The sequence below is a fragment of the Zophobas morio genome, unplaced genomic scaffold (genome assembly GCF_036711695.1).
Source record: "Zophobas morio isolate AGI-343-1 ecotype UQ-CSIRO unplaced genomic scaffold, CSIRO_AGI_Zmor_V1 ptg000042l, whole genome shotgun sequence".
Classification (NCBI taxonomy): domain Eukaryota; kingdom Metazoa; phylum Arthropoda; class Insecta; order Coleoptera; family Tenebrionidae; genus Zophobas; species Zophobas morio.
The window spans coordinates 442,626-465,320 of NW_026972147.1; the positions used below are offsets into that span (position 1 = coordinate 442,626).

Sequence of the window (22,695 nt, forward strand, 5' to 3'; positions counted from 1 at the left end):
AGTGCACTAATAGTAAAACTTATTTTGCTTAACTTCTTAAGGTTAGATTTCCGAGTTACAAAGTTATAAACCACAATAAATGAATACAATTTGTAATTCGAAAAAAAATTTAAAAAAAAATATTGTGAGAAATCGCCAACCTTTCACTTGAAAAGTTATACAAGTTTTCCTTTGGATTATTAATTATTTTATCTCGTGTATAACAAAAAATATTATTTTTAATTTATATAGAATTCTTATGTAGACACTAAAATAAATAATAAAAACCTTCATAACTTTTATAAAAAAAGTGGTATTAAAACTTCCAAACAGAAATACTTTATTATAAATTAAAAATTTAAATTTTGTTAGTTTCAAGGAGTAACTCTTTTTGGATCTCGGGGAAAAAGTGAAGTTTTCCGAATATTGTTTAAACCTAGAAAGAAATAATAGTAATAAAAAAAGGTTAAAAAAATTAGTTTAAAAATAAAATAGTTAAGTTTTTTAAAAAAACTATATTTTAGCTACGTTTTATTTTTTATGATTTCTAAAAAAAATTTAAATATTTTTTATTATTATAAAATGTTCAAAGTTTTTCTAATTATAATAAAAAAGTATATAAGAAAATTAATAATAACTTTAATTTAAAGTAAAAAAATATTTATCAGCCTACTAAAATTTATTATAGATTCTTTAAAAATATTTATCCAAGTTAAAACTGAATTTACAAGATTTTTATAAATAAAAATAATATATAGAAAAGAATAAATAAATTTTATTTCAAAGAAATCAAAAGTAAAACAAAAAGTTTATTGAAATCATAATTAACACCATAATAATAATAATAAATAAATAAATAAATTATTAAATAAATAATAATAAACCCAAATAAAGCATCAAAACTCTTTCAAGGCCAATTCCGCCGCCGCCATGAGGAGGGCAGCCGTACTTAAATGAGTCTATATAACTATTAATTTTTGAAATATCTATATAATAAAAATAAAAATTAAAAAAAATTATATATAAAAGTTATCCTGATCAAAAAAAGTTAAAAACATATCTATAAAAAATAAATATAAAAGAAAAAATATATATAAAAATATAATTCAAAAAATAAAGGTAACTACCCTTCTTACTATTATTAGTATATATAAGTTTAGCCTATTATTAACCCAAAATATATAACTAATATTCATTATCATAAATAATACACTAATAAAAACTGTGCGAAAGTAATTGAAGGGCTGCGATTAGCCAGCTATACGGCGCATGGACAACTACACATATTTACAACCAAAAAGTTGGGAGGAAGCTTTAAAGAAAGTTTACTGCATAATTACTGGCTAATAGGGATTTTATAAAGTTTTCTAATTTTTTTTTAATGAGGCACAAACATGTGATTTGTAAAAAAAATAATGGCCTTACATGTGCTAATTAGCTGGTATACTACACAAATCATATAGACTTGTGCGCTAGAAGGAAGCAAAGCATAGTCTCATTGGTTTACAGTACCAAGTGATAATTCTTCCTTAATGACCTCCTAATCTTCTTCAGTCCTCAAGCTAACCAAGCGGGCTGTTCTATTACCTTTATTATGACGATACCTATATATTGCTAGAATTTTCCCGAAATATAATATTGCGCTGTTCACACAAATACTTAAAAAGTTGTAACTCTTTCATATAAAAAGATAATATTTAGTGAAGCAACGGAAGGTTGGCTATGAAAATAGGGTAGTAATACCGACTTTATATAATATTATAATAAACAACAATAGTAAAAAAAAAAAGCCCAAAGTACGACAGTACGCACAAAAATAAGTTCAGCTTATTTCAAATAAATTTATCTACCAATCTCGTGAAGCTTAGCTCTTTCCGTTAGTAATTCGGAATCGTGGATTCGCTGCGCACCGGAAAGCACTTCTTCGCCTCGAATCATCATATCGTAGGAGTTGCCTAATAAAACAATAAATATAATGGATATAATAAATATAAATGGTAATAAATGGTAATAGTACTATATTTAGGATCGGTCGGGCAAGGCATCGTGTAAAAGGGACGGGCAGCGAGAGGGTACTTGTCAAGAATATAAAAATCCGTTTGATATTTATCTTTCACGAGTTTCCCTAAAATCTTAATAAAAAAATTAGAGAGAAAAAAGATGAAAATAAAAGTTGTGAATGTGAAAGTAACACTTTTTCATGAGCAGTTGATAAATCTGAAAAAGGGTCCATAGGGTATCCTGCTTCGTTCAGCATTTGAACTCCTGAAGAATAACAATAACAATAATAACAATAATAAATAATAATAATAATAAAAGCCTTCTGAAAAGTTCAAGATAAGAGGAGGATTGCGATACTTAAGAGGCTCAAAAGGGAATTGATAAGATATTATTTTCAACTCTTTTTCTATTACAATATAAAATTTTCTATATCATAACATCATAATAACTTTTTTTTACCGTTACGCTCTTCAAGGCCTCGAAATATACATATAAATAACTCTCCCAAAAGGTTAATAACCTTAACAATAGTAAAAAAAAAGGTTAATAGTAATAATAAAAAGTATACGAAATTCAATAAACAATAAAAAAAAATAATAATAAAAAAATACTTCGTGATAATGTTCTTTTATTTCCATTTCCAAGTCAAGTCCAGTAAATTCTAAATATTAACTAAAAATATAAAAATAAACAAAAAAAAAATGCGCGAGCCTGTCAAGTGGCGATGAGTATTAGAGTCTTCGGCTCGAAAAACTAATAAAAAGTAGTTATTATTATTAAAATTATGATTATTGCTATCATTGTTAGTGTTCACCACAAAAATTGGATGGAAGTAAATTTTATTTCTTAATAATAGGAGTATTTATAATCAAAGGTTCATACTTTTAACGCAATGCAATAAAAGTTTAGTATTCACTTAAAAAAAAAGCGGTCTCACCTGGACCTATTTCAAAAACTCTCTCAAAGTCTGCACAAATGGCCATCTGCTTATAAAGCTGGGGGGACTGCGCTAGAAAGGCGCTACCTAGTAATAATAATTACTTAATAATAATAAGTATTAATATTAATATATAATAAAATTGATATTAACTTAAATAAAACATAAATAATAATAATTATAGGAAATGCGAAACCTTTGAAATAATCCAACTTGAAAACATTGGCGCCTCCTTCAGAAGCAGAGCTAATAATTTTAGGAGAATGAATTTCAGTAAATCCTTTGCTAAGAAGAAACCTTAAAAAGGGGGAGAAATTTAAAAATAAAAGTTATGGAAAAAAGTTATGTTTACAAAATTTTTTCTTTAAGTTATAAGCTCCTAATCATAGTTTATTTAAAAGATTAATTTTATTCAGCTTTAAGTTATTTATTATAATATTTAATATCATTGGAAAGTTTTACAAATTTATTTATAAAAAGTTAACATTTTATGAAGAAGTACAAAAAGTTATTATAATAATATTTTAATGCCCATATAAGTTTTGGTGAATAAGTTTATATCTTTGAGAAAAAAGGCATCAAGTAATATTATGATAGCATTAAAAAATTTTTAAAAGTATTTTTATAAAAATTGGATTTTTACAAAAAAAAGTATTGAAAGTTATAATGGTAAGGTTGTAATATCATCATAAGTTTTTATCAATACTTTATGAAAAAAATTCATTTTCTACATAAAATTATTAAAATACAACATAATATTGTAAAGTTAATATAAATTTCTAATAAGAAATTATTGCATAAAAGTATTATAGTTGTTCATATAATAAAAAATTTATATATAAAAATCATTACTAGGTTTATATTAAAATGTATATTATAATAAAAGGTAAAAATTTAATTATTGGATAATATTTATCCAACCCCGTGCTATAAGAAAAACCAAAATATACAAGCTTGAGTGACAAGAAATCTTGAAGATAAAAGGTACATGATAAAAGAAAACTATAAAAATACACTAAATATGAAGTAATATAATTTACTGTACTCTCTAAAAAGAGTGCAAACAGAACTTTGAAGTCTGAATATAGCCAAGTTTGTTGGGGTGCGCAAGTCAATAATACGATTGTCCAAACGAACGTCCTGGTGTATCGGGTGGTAGAAGGGCTGCTCTTCTATCATAAGGAAATGTGGAAAGCAAAATAATAATAGAAGAGTGGCTAGACCGTATGGGCGGCCCCACATTAACGATAAAAAGTATATAAGAGGGCTTACAGGAAAAGTTAAAAGTTAAAAATAAAAAAAGTATATAAGATAAATTTTATTCTATATTAAAAGTTTACTTCATATATATTTAACTGAAAATTTAGTTACTTATTATTTTTTTTTAAACCTACAAAAAATGTTATGACACTATTGTCTATAAGAAACGAGTATGTTTGCGTACTAAAATTCTTTTTAAAAAAAAATAGATTTCAGTATAAATAAAAAAATATTATTAACTAACAGCAGCCAATCAATTATATTAACTTTTATGAGTAAATTTTTTTAAATGTTATAAAAAGCATAAATATTATCCACGAATCAGATGTTGTTTTAAAGCAATGGACAAATGACTTCTTAAAAATTTTTACCATCAAACTTTGTTACAGTAATCCGCATAAACTTTATATAATATTTACAGTAGAAATGAATATCACTATTACACAAGAACTTTTTGATAAGTATTTATTAGTTTCTGTTCATTATAATAATTCCGCCTTTCTGGATGCGCCATTGCTCCAAGCTTTTAAAGTGGCTAATAGAATTACAACACGTTATTACTTAATTATTCATTGCATTTCATATTTATGCGCTCACAAATTACAGTGAACAGAAGCTACATATTATTTTTATAAAATATTTAATTATTAATTGTTAGTATATTATGTAATAAAACAAAGTTTATGCTGATTACTGTAGCAAAATTTTCTTTTTTAGGTTTTTTCAATGAAAAAAAATGAAATATTAAATAAAAAGGGAATGTTGTAAGATTATTGGCCACGTAAAAAAGGCTTAGACCAATGATATACTCTTAAAAAAGCTTATAAGCCAATAAAAGGCTTTACATTAATATAAAATATAAAGCGCGCAACAATGCACAAGAGCAGGCAAAACAAATAGTAACAAAAGCGCACAAATAAATGGAAATATCTTCCGGACTGAGTAATCTTTCGCATATACTGGTGCAAATATTACCTAATTTGGCATTTGAGACGGAAGCATCTTCAACAGAAAAGGGAGGAGTGATCGACCTGCTAAGTACAAATACTTTTCTGGCCTTCAGCTCCACACTGTTAACAGTGGTGTCCTCAACGAATTGCGAAAGACCTACAACTTCAGCTTCAATGCTTAGCAAAGTTTCTCGAGGAAGCCTTGAAAATTAAATAATTTTATATAAAAAAACAAACTGGTCTATAAAAATCCACAAGTAAAAAAAATAAAGAAAATTCCAAAATAATATAAAGTAAATAAAGAAGTACTTAATAGAAATTATTAATTTAATAATTGTTAGCAAATTTCTCTAATGCGCTTTAACTTTAACTAAGTAATAATAATTATTAATGATTTCAAATTATTTTTAAAGAAACTTTATAGATTTTTGTTTCTCACTAAGTAAATGAACTTTTTTATTGCCTATAAAAGTAATGACCGCAAAGTTGCTTGAAACCTTAAAATAAAAAAAAACTCAAACTTCAAATTATATAAGTAAAAAATTTGTTTCCAATAAAAGTATGATCCTAAATTTAACTTTTTTTAACTTCATAATTATACAGTGAGATCATATCACTAAAAACAAGTCAGCAATAAACAAACTTGGTTAAATTTATTCATCACATTAAAAATAAAAAGAAAAGAAAATTTCTTAGAAGTCTTCCAAAAAGTCAACTTTTTATATAAATATGACCTTAAAAAAATTTTTATTTCAAAATTCTTATAAAAAAGAGATTTTTTAATAAATATAAATACTGCTAAAGTAATTTCTAAAGCAAATGAATAGTATAACTTTTATAAATTTTAAATCTAAAAAGGTGTTTTATAGGGAAATAAAAGTAAAAAAAATGTTAATACGCGGAGCAAAAGGATACCATAGCCGGACTCACTTCGCTACTCACGCCTAAAGAAATATTTATTACTCTAGACTTAAAGGAAAGAATCTTCAAAAAATAAAACTATAAATTTTTCCAATAAAATTTATATTGATTAGAAAATTAAAGAAAATTATGAACCAAAAAGATCTAATTGAGGTTTATTTTTAAAATTATCTTTGTAAACTAGTAATAATATTGAAAAAAATTAAATTAATTGTTTACTCATTTTTTATTACTTTTTATTAAAAAATTTAAACAGATATATTTAAAGTATAACCAAAATATACTTAACGAAAAAATTAACTCAACAAGGGAGAGATTATGAGTAAACATCATAATTAACGGCTGACAAGTAATTAAGAACTTTTTATTCAGTATATTATTGATATTATATAACTTAAGTATTTTAGATATGCTTTTTAATAATCTTTATTAGATTTCTAAAACTTTGATAAACTCAATAACAAATTACAATAAAAAGTTTTGTGAATTATAACAAAAAGTAGTACAAAATTAAAGTAATGTAGGTTATAAAAATTAAAAAAAATAAATTGTGTACCGACAAAAAGTTGAATAGTCTCAAACTTTTGCCTTAGAATAATAAAACATTGTTTTCCGGATGCACGAGATTTATGTATCCGGGCACGAAGATGGATAGTCTTCCCAACGTGGTTGTGAACTTCATCAATATAAACTAAACTCAATCCTACGAAGTAATTAACACTAATTCATATATATAAAAAGGATAAAACCTAAATCTTTAACTTCTTTACAAAATGGCTCCATTCCATAACGATCTTTAGAATAATCCTAATAAGGGAATAATTTAAAAAAAATTTAAATTATGTAAAAAAAGAGTTCTGTTTATAAGTTTGATAGTTAAAACTATAATATTCGATAATAATATAATATTCGAAGTTTATTATTAAAACATTAGCAAACTCTTGTTCCTTTTTAATTTCGAGTTCTGCAAGCTTTTTAGCTTTTGCAGCAGATTCAAGTTGCTGGCGCTTTAATTTTCTTATCTCTTTCTGGCTTGGGCCAGACTTTGCTTCTGCACTAGTTTAAAAAAAATAAACTTTATAAAATATATATTTATACAATAATTATAATACTTCTTTTTATCTTTAGAAGAAGAGGAGTCAGAATTTTTAAATTCATGACCAGCTTTTTCTTTATATTGTTGCTTTAAGGATAGTAATATTCTGACATTATCATCAATAACCTCTGAATAATTTAAAGTTTTTTTAAATACACTATTAACTATCATAATAAGTATACTAATAATATATTCTATAAATAAATTAAACCAGAAAAATAATTAATTTATATAATAATTCTAATTTACGACTACTATTTTCAAAACATTTAGTTTAAAAATAAAAAACAAAAAACAATACGTTTACTAGCATTCTCCAACTTTAGAGTTCTTATTTCATTTCCTAAAGATTTTATATTAAGCTCTAATTCCTCAAGTCTCATCTTTGAATTGAACAATAAAAACAAAAAATCCACAGCTTAAATATTTAAGAAATAAGAATGCCTCGTGAATTACAAATTAGCCAATAACCGCATTGCTTCCTTAAAATTTAAAAAGGAAGTACTAGGCAATTTTTTTTTTGTTATAATGCCGAACATTGAAAGTAAAGCTGAAACTTACAAAGAATATATAAACGAATTAGTGCAAAAGCCTTTAACTTTGAGTGAGGTTTATCTTTACTAGTAATTAGCTTTTTATAAATTTCCTTACATTGTTTTTTGTTATATAAAGCTAACTTAACTATTATTAAAGTCCAATTTTAAATTAAATTTGATTCAGGAAAGGTTTCTTAGAGATAGATTGAGAGAATACGCTCAGCATCTTTGTACAGAAAAGTTTATTGCTTTTAATGATTGTATTAATAACAATAAGTTATCCGGCGGGCTAAGATGCAAATCTCTCTATTTTGACTTAACGGAATGTTTAGCAGCTTAGTATGTTACGTATTCATATGTGAATATTATAATTTATAATTAATATATTAACAATAATTTTGTTATAAGTTAATAAATATTTTTATAATTATTTAATTTCGAGCTTTTGAGTAAGTTTTTATAACTAATTAACTATTCAAAGTAAATAAAGTAAATTGGAAATAGATTTAGGTTTTTAAGCGTGTATTTTAGTTAATTTCTTATATAAATAATCTTAAAAGTTGTAAAGTAAACGTTTACATTGCTACAATTTCAATTTTTGGTACAATATCAAAAGAGGAAACAAATTTATATATTATAACAGGAAGAAATGTTAGCGCTCTTGATACTCGCTTTTTTAGTAGTAATAAAGTTTGAAATTAGTAATAACATTTTATATAAAAGATAGTTTTTTAAATAATTTAATTTATAGTAGGTTTATTATATTATTGATTATTTAAATTATTATAGTGCCACGGAAGATATATTTCAGCAGTATGTCGAAAACTACAGGTTGCTACTGGCTCTTTTTCCAGTTATCTTGTTTTTGTTAAAAATTTATTAATATATTGTTAAATTTTTTTTTTACTTTTTCTTTGTAGTTATACCTTTATATGACTTTAACTACTTCTTTGCCACTATCAAATGTAATCTACTGAACTTACAGAGTTTAAGCTTCTTTGTTAAACATTAGTTTTTTTAAGAAAATAATTTTTCTCTGTTATAAGGCGTACGGAGCGTCCTAAAATCATTTTGGACAACTGGCTTAAATCTGAAGAAGAACGAAGAGAAAAAAACACCTCTTGATTTTATTGAATAAGTTGGAAAATAAATATTTACATTAGTGAAGAACACTAATCCTTCTAGCTTTATGATACTAGTAAAGTTTGTGTTATTCTTGATAGAGTTATGAGAAACTACTAAGCAGAAGTGAAAATTTATTATTTTTCTTGTTCTTTTGCCTTTACGATATATTTTTGTAGAAAAAACGTTTAATAAGTATATAATAAAGAATTAATATGGTCTTGAAATTATTTATAGAAAGAAAATATATTTGTTTATTGCGTCAATAAATACGGACTTCTACTTTTTTTGGTAGAAGTTTAACGATAATATAATATTTTTGAATGTTAGGCTCCACTTGAGAAATATTTTAATATATAAGTCTTTTAAAAATTTTTAACATTTACTAAACTTTGGATGACGAGATTTTTCTTGTAGTATAAAGTTTTGCCTGTTTACGTATAAATTACACCTCAGAATGAGCAGCGCCGAATGAGCATATGATAAACTTTTATTAAAGTTAAGAGTCAGCTACAAAGTATGTATATACCTATAAGTACTAGCTTTAAAAGGAGGTCCTCACAGTACATTAGCAAGAAAATTAAAGACATTTTATTTATTAAAAGTTTTATTTAACTTGTTTATGCTTATAGTATATATATTTTTTGAATAATTATTCTTATTTAAAAAAAATATTTCACTCAAAAATTTATTGAGTTTTAAAGATTTTTCTTTTAGCCATATCTGCCAATTGTGTATGGCGCAAATTAACAAAAAAGCAGAAATTGTTAGTTTGGATATTCCTCAACTGACTAATATCATAAATTTATTCAAACAAAAGTTTATTATTTTAAGTTTTAGAGTTTTTTTTGAAGATATACCGGTCATTGTGTATGGCACCACCTGGAAAAAGCTAAAAAAAAAATTTATTGTACTTTTCAAACGGCTATTATTACTTTGAGGGATTCACTTAAACCAATTTTATTTAAGTTGTTGGCGAATGTCTAAAGGAATTAGTTTTTAGAAACTTTTTTATTAAGCCAGTAAAAAGTTTTCAATCCATACATTTACCTAGATTCCTAAACAAATAAAAATTTATAAGCAACTTTTTTTCCTCTTCTTTCTAATAAAGGCATCAGATCGTTTACACTTTTTACATTTGCACTAATGCCTTAAGAAATAAAGATTTAGCAACCCTCATTCCCCTCTCCCCCCTTAAGAAAGTTTTGATGTTTACTTTTTAAAACACTTTTTAGCCTAATGATTTCCGCAATTAACAAAGTGGGCCCCCAAAGGCTTTTTATATATACTTATAGAGAAAATTGTGTTTTTTTAATTTATAAAGATTCATTAAAAATAAACTTAGGCAAATTATTTTTATATTTTCACTTTATACCTTTTTTAAAAAATTATTAGAATAGTAAAACTTCTCTCAATTTAATACAAACAGTTTTTAAGTAATAATACCGCCAACAGAAAAGGTAAAAATAAAGAACACGGGTGTTGTTTTATTGTAGGCAATTAAGGTTTGTATTAATAACTTTACCCAGGTTAGGAAGAGTTTCCATTTATGTTTTTATAAACGTTTATCGGTTCCGTTCAAAAGATGTGCAGGGTTAACGAATTACCATATTTGTAGTAATTAATATTAAGTTTTTGTAGCGCCCCTGCCAAAATGTTTGAAATTGTGTTTATATTAAAACATTAGTTTATGTTCTTAATTGATTTCTAATTACTGTTTCTGTGTGTTTGCTTTTGTTTAGTAAATGTGTAGGTTGTTTACTTATATTTTATAATTTTACGCTTTTATCTAAGGAAAAATCGTTAAAAATTTATTCTTAACAAACTTATTCCTTATGAAGCTCTTTACTAAATCTTCACCATAAACAATTACTTTAGGGCTACTTGTAAAGTTCGAGTTATATTTTGATCAAAAAATTTATTTTGCACATAAGAGTGAATACATTTCGATATATTTAAATTACTTTGAGCATCTCTAACAGATTGATTTTTAAAAGTTATTTATTTTAACTAGAGATTTCTCAATTAAAAAGAACATAATCTGTTTATAGTTAGAAAATAAATTTAGCTGATGAGAAAAATATTTTTATAAAAGCTTTATTGGCCTCCTTCGGTTATACTATAAACTTATTGTTGAAGCTGATCTAAAGAGAGAGAATAAATCTATTATAAATAATAAAAACAAATAATAACTAGCCAATGACTAAACGATAAAAAGTTTTATAATAAGAAATATTTGTATTCAAGTAAAAAGATTATATTTGTTCTCAAAAAAAAAAAATATTTTTATAAATTTTAACAATGAGAACATCCATAAATTTTAAAACCGAAAATTCTATTACTAATCAAGTCAAGATAAAAAAAAATAATAGATTTTTAATAAATACAATAGAATATATTTAGAAATTTATATAATTTTTTTTTACCTTTGATATATAACAAAACAGCTTAACGTTGTTTACTAATCATTATTACTTTGACACTTGTATTTCTAAAATATATTTTTTTATTATAACCAAAAAGTTGATGTAAAAAATATTACAAATGAGAAATAAAAAAAGTCATTAAGTAAAATTTTATAAAGTCTTCGTGTAAAATAATTATAACAAAAAAGAATTTAATGAAAAGATAATAAAATACTCTTTTTTATATAATAATAGTTAAAAGCATCTATAAATAAATAACTTCAATATTTACGTGTACGTAATAATATTATTATACTATTTAAATAGAAAAAATATTATAATCATGAAGTTCTGAAAAAAAAAGTATTAAAAAACAAATAATAAAAGTATTAATATTTTAATTAGTATAATAATAGTAATCTTTTTAATAATTTTTATATAAAAATTTATAATTCATTATTATCAAAGTAAAGTATAATTAAATAAATAATAATACTTGATACTCTTAGTATAAAATCATAAAGAGAGTAAAATAATAATAAAGCATATAAACCAAAATATAATAAAAAATAAATATAAAATAAATTTTATACTTAAATAAATAATAATTTTAGATATAAGGGCGAAAAATATATATTTTTTCATAAAAGTTAGTACTATTCTTTTAATTGTTTGTATCTGTTTTATTTTTCTTTTATAATAATTATACAAAAATATTTATTAATAAATAATTATAATCATTAAGGTCTGATAAAAAGTAAGTATACATATTCGATCTTTATATAAATATAAAATTATATAATAATTATAAATAATAGTTATTAAGCCTATAAAAAATGCTGGTCATCCTCTTTATAATAAACAAAGACAACAAGGGCGGACAGAAAGGGCGGGGGTTTTCAAGCACAAAGGCAGTAGAATACGATTGGATACCGCTGCAGCAAACATGAATTTCTGTGATTGTGTAGTGAATTATACATATAGAAAGTATTTAATTGCGTATTAAATTAGTGAGAGAAATTCGATCCCAACTGCTTATTGGCTAACTTTGTTGGTTAAACGGTTGTGCCATGGATGTTGCGTGTGCGAAACAGGAAAATAATGAGGTGGTGCTAAGGTAACGCTAAATTTTTTTATTATATTATATATTTTTTTAAAGGAATTGATAAGCAATTTTATTAAACACATAAAACTTTGCCAACAGTCACATGAACCTTACAATAACAACCAATCAAATGACTTTATTAAAGTTGAATAAATTTTTAATGAATTTTTATTCTCAAGTGGAAAACTGCTTTAAAGGGTTTTCAATTAAACAATAACAAAAAGGCGCTGTTTCCTTATTTTAGACAAGAATAACAATTTTGATAAGAAAATGATTTCTGATAAAAAAATGCAGAAAAGAATTTTTTATATGAAGAGTTTGGAGTATAATAAATATTATAATTCTCGGTATAAATTTTATTATAAATACTAAAAAAGATAAATTATAAAATTACAGAGTACTTTTATAAAGAATAAAAAATATTTATATCTAAGTTACATTTCATAATAAAAAATAAGATAACTGATCCTTAAAAACAGAAAAAAGTATAAAAAATTAAAAATTACAAAATTTTAAATAAGTAAAATTTTATAAATAGTTGGAAGTAAAGAAAAATGATAACAGGATATTCTCTTCTAATAACGTTTATACTATTTACAAACCACTGTTAAACTATAGAAACTTAATATAAAAAGTCTAATATAAAAAAAAGTGGAAGAGATTTATTGTCACAAAAACATTTTGGAAGTAATTTTTAAAAGATTTTATTAAAAAATAGCAGAAAAATAATCGTTAAAAATTTATAAAAAGCACGTGGCTTGTACACCTGTACACACGAGCAACATGTGAACAAGACGATCACGTGATTCATCACGTGTTATAAATATTAATGTTATATTTACAGACTATCGTTTGTAAATTTATATTATTAAAAAAATATATTTTCTTTATTATTAAAAAAAATATTAGTTTAAAAAGTTAACCGTTAAAAAAATTATTTTACTTTATATTTCCTTCTATATTAATAACTGAATGCAATTTATATTCAAATGATCCTTTTATTTCGAAAACAATTGAACAAAAAAGTTTTATATTAATTCTTATATCTATTGAAAATAAATTGAATATTAAAGATAAATTATAAACTATAAAATGAACAAAAAAAGCATCACGATCAATAGTAAAAACTATTAAGAAATTTAAAATAAGTATAAAAAATTAATTACAAAATACTTAAAAATAAAATGTAAGTATTGATAATATATTAACAGCTAGAGAGTATTATAAAAAAAAGAAAATAGTAAAATATATTTTATGTTTGAGTTTCGACATTTTAATTATCTTTCTTAGTAGTGCGTTATGACCAACTCATAACACTGCTTCATCTTTATTAGCCTTTTAAGCTTTGACATTTTTGGTCAACAAACAAAATATGTAAAATATTAGTAAAGCAACTTTAAATAATGTTTATACAAATTATTTAATAAAAAAAGAATTATTGTTTATGAAAAAAAATTCATAAAGAAGTGAATAATAAATGATATTTAAAATTGTGGACAAAAATTTAAAAAAAAAGAAAAAAATTAAAGAATTTTTTTGAAAAATAAAAGAAAAAGTTAAAAATATTTTATAAAAATTTATAATTATTATCAGATGATAGGTAATAAATAATCTAGAAAATTTTTATACCATGATTATTAAGAAAAAATACTTCTTAATAAAATTATAAATAAGAAAAAATAAATAATCAAAAACGATAATAATCATAACATAATAAAAATTTTAAAATATGCAAAATTCGTCATTAATATAAAATTTATAAATCGATAAACAATTTATAATAAATAGAAAATTTTTTTATTAAAAGTAAAACAAAAAAATCTATATAAACACTATATTAATAAAAATATAAAGTTATGATATTTACAGTTTTACTTTTAATATATTTTTACTTATTTTGTATATTTATTTGGTATATCTAGTATTATTAATTACTTTATTTTTTTTTCGGGCTAAAGCGAAGGTTTATATTTATTTATTGAAAAGCTAAATTCATTCGTTATAAAGTATAATATTTAGCAATAAATTTGATTATAATATTAGAGAAATATTATTATATGAATACTTATATATAATTTTTATTAATTCGACATTAATAATAATATTTAAGAAATATATAACTTTTGGTAAACTAATAAAAAATGAAATTAAATAAATAATGGAAAAAAATATATAAAAAGTCAAGAAAATAAAAATAAAATTACATGATATTGTAATTTTATTATATTTATAAAAAATTTTAAAAATAGTTGAAAAATATTAAGTCAACAACAACATATATATAAATATTATAAATTGTGATCTTTTTATATATCTATAATAAATTAGCAATATTTAATAATACAGGAGTATAAAAATAAATATTCTACGACATTGTAAATTTTTTTGTATTAATACCAATTTACACTTCAATAATAAAAATTAAAAAAACATTTAGACAAGAAAATAATATTAAAAAATTTAATATAAATTTGTCTCAATATATTTTATTAAAAATTTTGAAAAAAAAAGGAAAAAAAAAATATTTATATATCAAAAATTATTTATATAAGAAATAATTTTTTTATATAATGATAAAAAAATAATAAAAAAATAAAATCTATTAAATTAAAAAGGCAATATTTATATAAAAATAAAAATATAGTTAAGTAATAAACGTCGGAATAATAATATTATTAAAAAATTATTAGAAATTACCTCATAAAAATAATAAAAAATTTAAATATAATAATTAAGATTAATAGAAGTTTAAAAAAAATAGATATAGAAAATTAAAAAGTACTTTAACAATAATTATTAATATAAATTTTATAAGAGCAGCAATAATTATAATTAAAATAAGTACCCGAAACGAGCAATCGGAGTTAGAAGAAAAGAAAAGTTTACTTTCTGCGTTGTACACAAGAAAATGGGCGCCGTACAAGCAAAGTTTGCTTGCAGTGGAGGCCCTCCTTATAGTTTTATATATTATAAAAAAAAAAATAAAAAAGCTAAACTTAAACATTTAATAAAAATATAAAAAATATATAAATATAAATTTCGTTTACAAGTAAAAATCAAATGTAAATATCACATAAAAAAAGTTAATAGTAATAGTATTAAAGCAGAGTATAAAAATATTTTAATAATCAATATATAGTATAAAAAGTATAAATAAACATAAATAAAAATATTATTATAAAATATATTAATAAAACATAATAATTTAAAAAAGTAAAAAGTATTTAATATATTAATGAAACTTGGAAGTAAAAATATATACAAAAGAGTAAGATAATTATACATTTAGTTATTACTTCTGCTAAATATTTATTATATTAATACTTTACTTTTTATAAAATAATATTCAGTTACTTTTATATATATTTATTTTAATAAATAACTTATTTATATTGTAGTTGTATTAATAATATTTGTTTAGCAACTTTATTATTTTTTCTTCATATCAAATATTATTGCTGTAGTATAGAATTTTTTTATAATGACAAATATTATATAAAAATAAAGATAAAGAAGTATTAATAATGTAAATAAATAAAAATTAATTTATTGCTTTTACAATAATTTTTTTTTAACAAACAGGTTTTCTTACTCTTCTGCTGTTATTTTAGAGTAACACTCGTTGCAGATATAAACGGGGTTTTCGTAGCCTATAAAATAATATAGTAAAGTATTAATAATAACATTTATAAGAAATAAAAGTAAATATTTATACAATATATATATGAAAAGTGAAAAAAAAAGTGAAGTTTCTTTAGAAAAATATATTAATAATCATAAATACACAAAAAAAATTAATAACATCATTTTAAAAAATTCATTATAAAATGGTAACATTAAAAGTTTTAATAAAAAAAAGTTTCATCTGCATCACTGGTTGTTCTCGTATTTAACTTTTAATTATTATTATTATAAATTTATGTAAATTATATATAGTATATTAATATTGGTAATTACGTTTATTATTCTTTTAATGTATAATATTTTATTGAAACAATTTTTATTCCTTATTATTTTCTGGAATTTTTATTTATACCAGCGATGGGGTATGGAATTTTCTGTAAAGCACACGAGGAGCAAACGGCTCTGCCGCACTTTCTACAGTGATGCTAATATTATTTATTAATAAAATTTACATACTTTATTAATAAGAACTCGAAAATAATATTATTTATTATAAGCAGTAGTATAGAAATAAAAGAAGCTATCATAATAATTATTGTTAAAAAGAAAAGTTTCTAAGTAATATTACTAAAAGAAACTAATATTATTATATAATTATAGTTTTACCTTTTTCTGATAATAAAATAAGAATTCTATATAATTTATTATAAGATTTACTAAATATTATTACTGAGAAGATTTTAAAGATAAAAATATATTAGTTATTGTTTATTATATAAAAATATTTTTTATATTTCCTGAGTTTTATATAAAAGTTTATTATAAAGTTAAAATAAACAACTATAATTTCAACGAGCCAAAGAATATATGAATATAATTATATTTAGCATAATGATAAATCAACGTTTTTAGTGTCAGTATTGAAGTAATTATAAGAAAAACAAAACCTTTTTCTTTATTCATTACATACCACTAATATAATATTCTTTTAGCGTCACAAAAACTTGATGTTATGTAAATATATATTTATAATAGTAATATTTAAATAATAAACATTAATAAATATATAACAACAAATAACTAATGATGATAGCAGTAGATAATTAAAGCAAACTTTCCTTCTTTGCATATCGTTATTACTAAAAAAAAATATTGTTCTAAATTTTATATATATAAAAGTTTATAGTGATACTGCATACTACTAATAAATATATAAGCCAAACAAAAAATACAGCCAATAATACTTGTAGTATTCATAATAAATAAGTTTTATAATAGTATATTACTTTATTATAATTGTTAAAATAAATCAATTATATAAAGGTATAAAACTTTTTAACAATTATACATAAATAGAAAAAAACAGAATTTTTCTATTAGTTTTAACGAAACAAGCTTGAATAATTTCTTTTTTTATTTAATGAAAAGTATTTTTATTTATATCAATTACTTATTAGTATTATATTAAACATCGAATATATATAAGAAAAAACCTGCCGATTTTTTTTTAAGGAAAACGAAAAGGTCCAGAAAAATTGAGAACCACAAACTTGGCATGCACGGGAGCTCTCCCAGCGCTGCGCCTGTTGTATAAGAAATAAAAGTTAGTGAAAAAAGTTTTTTTACATGTACTTCCCTTAATAACTATAAATAGAAATAAGTATAAGTATAGAAGAACTTTAAAAAGTAAAGTAAATAATATAATAAGAAAAGTTATTATATTAAGCAGAAAATAAAAAATATTAAGAATAAATAAAATTGTAAGTAAAAGTAAACCCATAAAAGTTGTTAATGTGCTCCAAAAGCTATTTATAATAAAAATAAATATAAATTTATGAAAACTCAGTAACAAATAAATAATAAAAAGTAAAAGTATAATACTATACCAAATTTCGAATTAGTAAAAGTTATTATAATAGAAAGAACTCGTCACTATCACCAAATTATCTGAAAAAAAAAGACTTGAAGTGTATATGATAAGTTTTACAGAAAAATCATGAAATTTTTATATCATTAAAAAAATTATATGTATATTTATTATAAAAAAGTTCTATTATTTTTCCGTTACGTTTTCACTATTAATAATGAGGTCAATGACTTTCAAACTTTTGTGAAACAGTGCAATCATTGGCTTATTAATAAACATCAAAACTTTTGGTGGCCAGTTAAAGTAGTCTTTATAGAAAGAGTTATAAATTGCTCTGTCAAAGGCCACGTGATCCGCCCAACCTTTATTTCCCGTAATAAAATTTTCATTTAAGCAGTAAACAAACGAAAAAGTTTATGTTTTTCTTAAATTTATTGAACGCATAACTTTGTACATAAGAAAATAAAGAAGAAATATTCATTAATAATACTGAAATATATAAAGTTGGGCAAAAAAAAGGAACCTCTAAACGCTTGACGCTCAAATCCCAGAAACAAAGAATATCATCTTTAGCCAATGAAACCAACTGAATACGTTATATAGATATAATAATGATTTTAGGCCATTATTAAAAATATTATGAAAATTTTTATAAAAACAAAAATGATGAATTAAAGTTTTCATTAAATATATCAATTCTAGATAGTATAATAGTAAATACTAGCACTTCGTACACAGAATTAAAAAAATAAAATGTACTTAAAAAAAAGATTTTTATCAAAAAATTATTTAGAACAATCGTTTATTATAAAAATATATAATCACAATTTTTAATATTATTATAATTATTTACTTACTACTCTTATTATAAATATAAATAAATAATATCAACAAACAAAAATGTTTCTTTGTGAAATAGTAACATAAATATTAAATAATACAATCTTTTTTTAAATAAATAAAAATATTTATAATATCTATTATAGGAAAAATATTATTTTATAAAAGTGAGAATTTCTTATTTATATAATATATAAATAATTTTTTACTTAACATTTAATATATAAGTAATAATATATATATATAATTCATGAATATATTATATTATATTATATACTGCTCTATTGTTTATAAGATTCTCAGAGATAACATTTTTTACTAAAACAATTAAATATGAATAATAAAATAAATTCATTTCTGAAAAAAACTTATTATTATATATAAATAAATTTTACGCGAAAAAAAATTATAAATTATTTTCTAAAATTTTATTGAGGGGAGTTTATTAGTTTGTATAAATTTACAGCCGCAATTGTTTATTTTTTTTTATTTTAATGTTATTTTGTTTAAGAAAGTTTATTTATTAATAATAAAAAGGCTTTAATTTGGTTTTTTTCCGAGTTTTTTTTATTATACTTTCATACAAGTTTTATAATTAACTTAATAATAAAGAAAAGTATTGATCAAACTGTTTTTATAAAAAGAACTTTTATTCGCGAATATTTCTTTTAACCAATAGGAGTTACTTGTTAAAAGCACAAATCATATTTACACTTGTGAAGTCAATCATTAAGTTCATAATATTGCTTTTCGGGAAAACTTTCAAACTACTTAAGTTCGTTGGTTAATCAAAAAGGATAATACTTAACTTTTTTGATAAAAAAAACCAAATTTCTATTAGAAAATAACAAAAGTCTAATAAAAAATGAAGTAAAAATTTAAATTCAAAAAAAAAATTAAAACTTTCTGAACTTTATATAAACAATAAAATATAAAAACGGCAAGAAACTTTTTAAAATGTTTCTACGTTCTTTTATTATTCTAAAAAAAATTTACAATTACACTAATATATATAACTTTTTGAAATATAATAGTTATTAGATTTATTTACTATATATATATATATATATATGAATACTAACTTCATTGCTTGAAGGAAAGTATATTAAAGAGAGCAATGCCTTCGAATGCAAGTTTAATTCGTAAAAACAACCGTATCTAAAAAAAATTATAAAGTTCAAAGGTTTTATAATAATAATAATAATATGGAAAGAAAATATGACGAATAAGCTTTCTTAATTAAAAAAGATCTAATAATAACGAGTTTGTTAATATAATAAACGCACCATTAAATTTATATTTTTTTATTATTCTATATAAAAAACTTTATTATTATTATAGAATTCTCTTTAAAAATGTTTAAAAGTATTTATATTAAATTAAATTTTTTTTTATTAATTCGTAAAAATTGTGCAATGGATTTTTATACTAAATTGTGACAAGTTTATTATTACAAACTACCCACTAAAAATTTTAATAGCTTTATAATTCGTAATTTTATTCAGTAGGCTTGAAAAAAACTTGACTTTAAAGAAATTATTTTCAGTGAAACATAAAAGTTGTAATTCGCTCACGCAAAGCTTTTAGTACTACTAATTATTTTAGTTTTTTTTTAAATAAAATAATTCATTAAAATGTTATAATAATTTCAAAACGAGAGATGTTTGTTGATAATTAATTGAAAAAAAAGTGTAAAATTACAATAAATTAATAATAAAATTAAAGCCGATAAAATAAAATATTAAATAAAGGGTTATAAATATAAGTATTTCAAAATTAATAAGTTTAAAGAATTATTTAAGGTTGGCATTTTCAAACTATAAACTGAAAAGTACAGAAAAAACCTATTATATTTTATTTAATACAAGTTTGTATATGAATAATATAAACTTAAAAAATTAATAATTTTAAAATTATATTATAATAGTATTTACAAAATTAAAAAAAATACTGAAGTACAATGTAAAGTTTTAAAGAAAAATTATACAAATGAATCTGCGATTTAGAAAATTAACTCGTCTTTGAAATTCCAAATCACAATTCTGTGGTCTTCCCCGCCAGAAAATAGTCGCTGTTTTTCCCCGTCCCATTCCAGGCAGGTAGTGCTGCCCGCGTGGCCTTTATATTTATGAAAGTTTGGAGATTTACTTCCTTCATACTTAAGTATAGCAATGTCTCCTTCAACAGTACCTAAAAAAGAATAAACTAATACTTAATTTATATACAAAATTTAATTTTATAAAACTTTATAGATTAGTATTATTGTTACCTTAAAAACAAAGCAAACTTTAATTTTTAATAATTATTGAGTGAATGAAAAAAATTTATCAAGATAATGATTAAAAAAAATAGAGTTTATTACTAAATTAATATATTAATAATTCAAATTAGATTTAATCAATTTATAATAAATATTATTTGTAAACTGTAAAAAAAAAATTAAATAAAAGTTTCAATGTAGTTTAGAAATTTCTTTATTTTGTATTTTAAGTTTTTATGAAAAAAGTAAATTTATAAAGATTAGTTATAACTTAAAATTAAATAAAAATTAATTGTAAAAAGAAGAAATGGTTCGACGTTAGCTGAAAAGAAAAATATTTTTTAATATTCTTCATGAAGTTTTTGTTTTTATAAAAATTTAAGAAAAAAATTAAACTTTGCTTTTTAAGTTTTGCAAGATTAATTGCAATAATTTCTAACTAAAATAGTTTCAATCTATTAGTAAAATTTACACGAAAAACCTTTATGAGTTTTTATAACTTATATAAAAATTTCTATAATTTTTGAAAAAGTTTACTTGTTTAATTTTATTTTTTTATGCACAGAAAATACCCAGAAAGAATATTTTTAATTCGGGATCAAATTTTAAACAAGTGATTCCAGCTTGAAGGCTACACTGCTCTATTAAAGTCTGATCAGATAATCTTCTGACATGGAAAAAGGAATCAAAACTACAAGAGAGTAAAAGTTGTTCCTGTTAAGTTGTAGAATTTATGAAATGATAAATGGTAAAATAATTATTGCTTAAAAATACATATAGATTAAAGTAATTTTACTTGTATTATATTTATTAATAAAAAAAGCAAACGTGAGTATCAACGGTTATGTGTGTCACAGAGTCAAAATGTGCGTGGATACTCTTTACTGATTCGAATTTACTTACATCTTGACTTACTTTGAGAAGCTATAGTTAAATTAAGACCAAGTTTTATTTCTATTTAACAAATTTAAAAATTAGTAAACTAAAAAACCATTATAAATCCGGTCTTCAAACCGACAAACACCTCTTTTAAAACTTCCTCTACGTGCAAACAAATGCAAGGAGAGGGAAAACTATAACAATAAGAAGGCCAAAAATCCTTAAAATTGAATATGTGAAAATAACAAAAAAATTGTTAAATATAAACAAAAATATAAAAATAACAAAGTAAATTCATAATAAGAGTTAATGGAAGTGTAGGGAATGCACCCCTTCACGGTTTTCCCAGATACGCGCGGTTCCATCCTCTTAGAATAATTTATTACTTTTAACTTAAAAAAAAAATTCTAGTTAAATAGGAATACCAGAAACCGTGAGGAACTTATCTAACTTTTGATAGTAAAATATTCCACTAACAAAGCTTCCATGGCCATATATTTTCTTGAGCAGCTCCAATTTTTGAAACCGCATTCTCGACATTCATAAGCTACACACCGCCAGGAGTTGTGCTTTTACGTAACAGCCACTTTTGTCTTATCTCGAAAGCTCTTTAAAGGTTTCTACCAAACGCGCTTATATTTTTATCTAGTTTCATCAGTTTACAAAGGCATAAGTTTTGTAAAGATTTTAATCAATGGATAAAAATTTGCACTTAAATAAAAGAAAATAAGTTTTGTTACACTATTTTTGGGGACCGCAACTTAAAGTAACTAAATCTTTAACAAAGCAAGCCCTTTATAAAGTCTACTATTTAATCCTGCCGCTATTACACGTTATAGTTATTTTTTTTCTTTTTTTAAAAAAAAAATTATAATACACAGTTTAATTTTTGGCTTCGTATTTACCTTTCTAA

At 22.1% G+C, this 22,695-nt stretch overlaps 2 protein-coding genes and 1 long non-coding RNA gene across 3 annotated transcripts; 1 reads left to right on the top strand and 2 right to left on the bottom strand.

Annotated features, from left to right (window-relative positions):
* Positions 1-353: 353 nt before the first annotated feature.
* LOC135141103 (aspartate--tRNA ligase, cytoplasmic-like) lies at positions 354-6,731 on the bottom strand. The gene is made up of 15 exons (XM_064071957.1): positions 6,605-6,731; positions 6,026-6,071; positions 5,153-5,328; positions 3,963-4,089; positions 3,114-3,214; positions 2,918-3,004; positions 2,692-2,733; positions 2,592-2,641; positions 2,440-2,500; positions 2,300-2,386; positions 2,174-2,244; positions 1,997-2,111; positions 1,830-1,934; positions 864-965; positions 354-415 (listed from the first exon to the last, which is right to left on the bottom strand). The coding sequence occupies exons 2-15, from the start codon at positions 6,043-6,045 to the stop codon at positions 354-356; spliced, it is 1,206 nt and encodes a 401-aa protein (XP_063928027.1). The 5' UTR covers positions 6,046-6,071; positions 6,605-6,731.
* Positions 6,732-7,687: 956 nt separating this feature from the next.
* On the top strand, positions 7,688-8,791 carry LOC135141073 (uncharacterized). The gene is made up of 4 exons (XR_010282308.1): positions 7,688-7,753; positions 7,865-8,019; positions 8,470-8,511; positions 8,727-8,791. It is a non-coding gene; the product is annotated as an uncharacterized LOC135141073 (long non-coding RNA).
* A 2,108-nt stretch (positions 8,792-10,899) lies between these two features.
* On the bottom strand, positions 10,900-22,373 carry LOC135141127 (WD repeat and FYVE domain-containing protein 1-like). The gene is made up of 13 exons (XM_064071987.1): positions 22,208-22,373; positions 22,113-22,150; positions 21,895-22,002; positions 21,732-21,827; positions 21,476-21,617; positions 20,659-20,833; positions 19,726-19,801; positions 18,327-18,389; positions 17,430-17,519; positions 16,349-16,421; positions 15,905-15,962; positions 15,158-15,263; positions 10,900-10,965 (listed from the first exon to the last, which is right to left on the bottom strand). The coding sequence occupies exons 1-13, from the start codon at positions 22,320-22,322 to the stop codon at positions 10,930-10,932; spliced, it is 1,176 nt and encodes a 391-aa protein (XP_063928057.1). The 5' UTR covers positions 22,323-22,373; the 3' UTR covers positions 10,900-10,929.
* Positions 22,374-22,695: the final 322 nt, after the last annotated feature.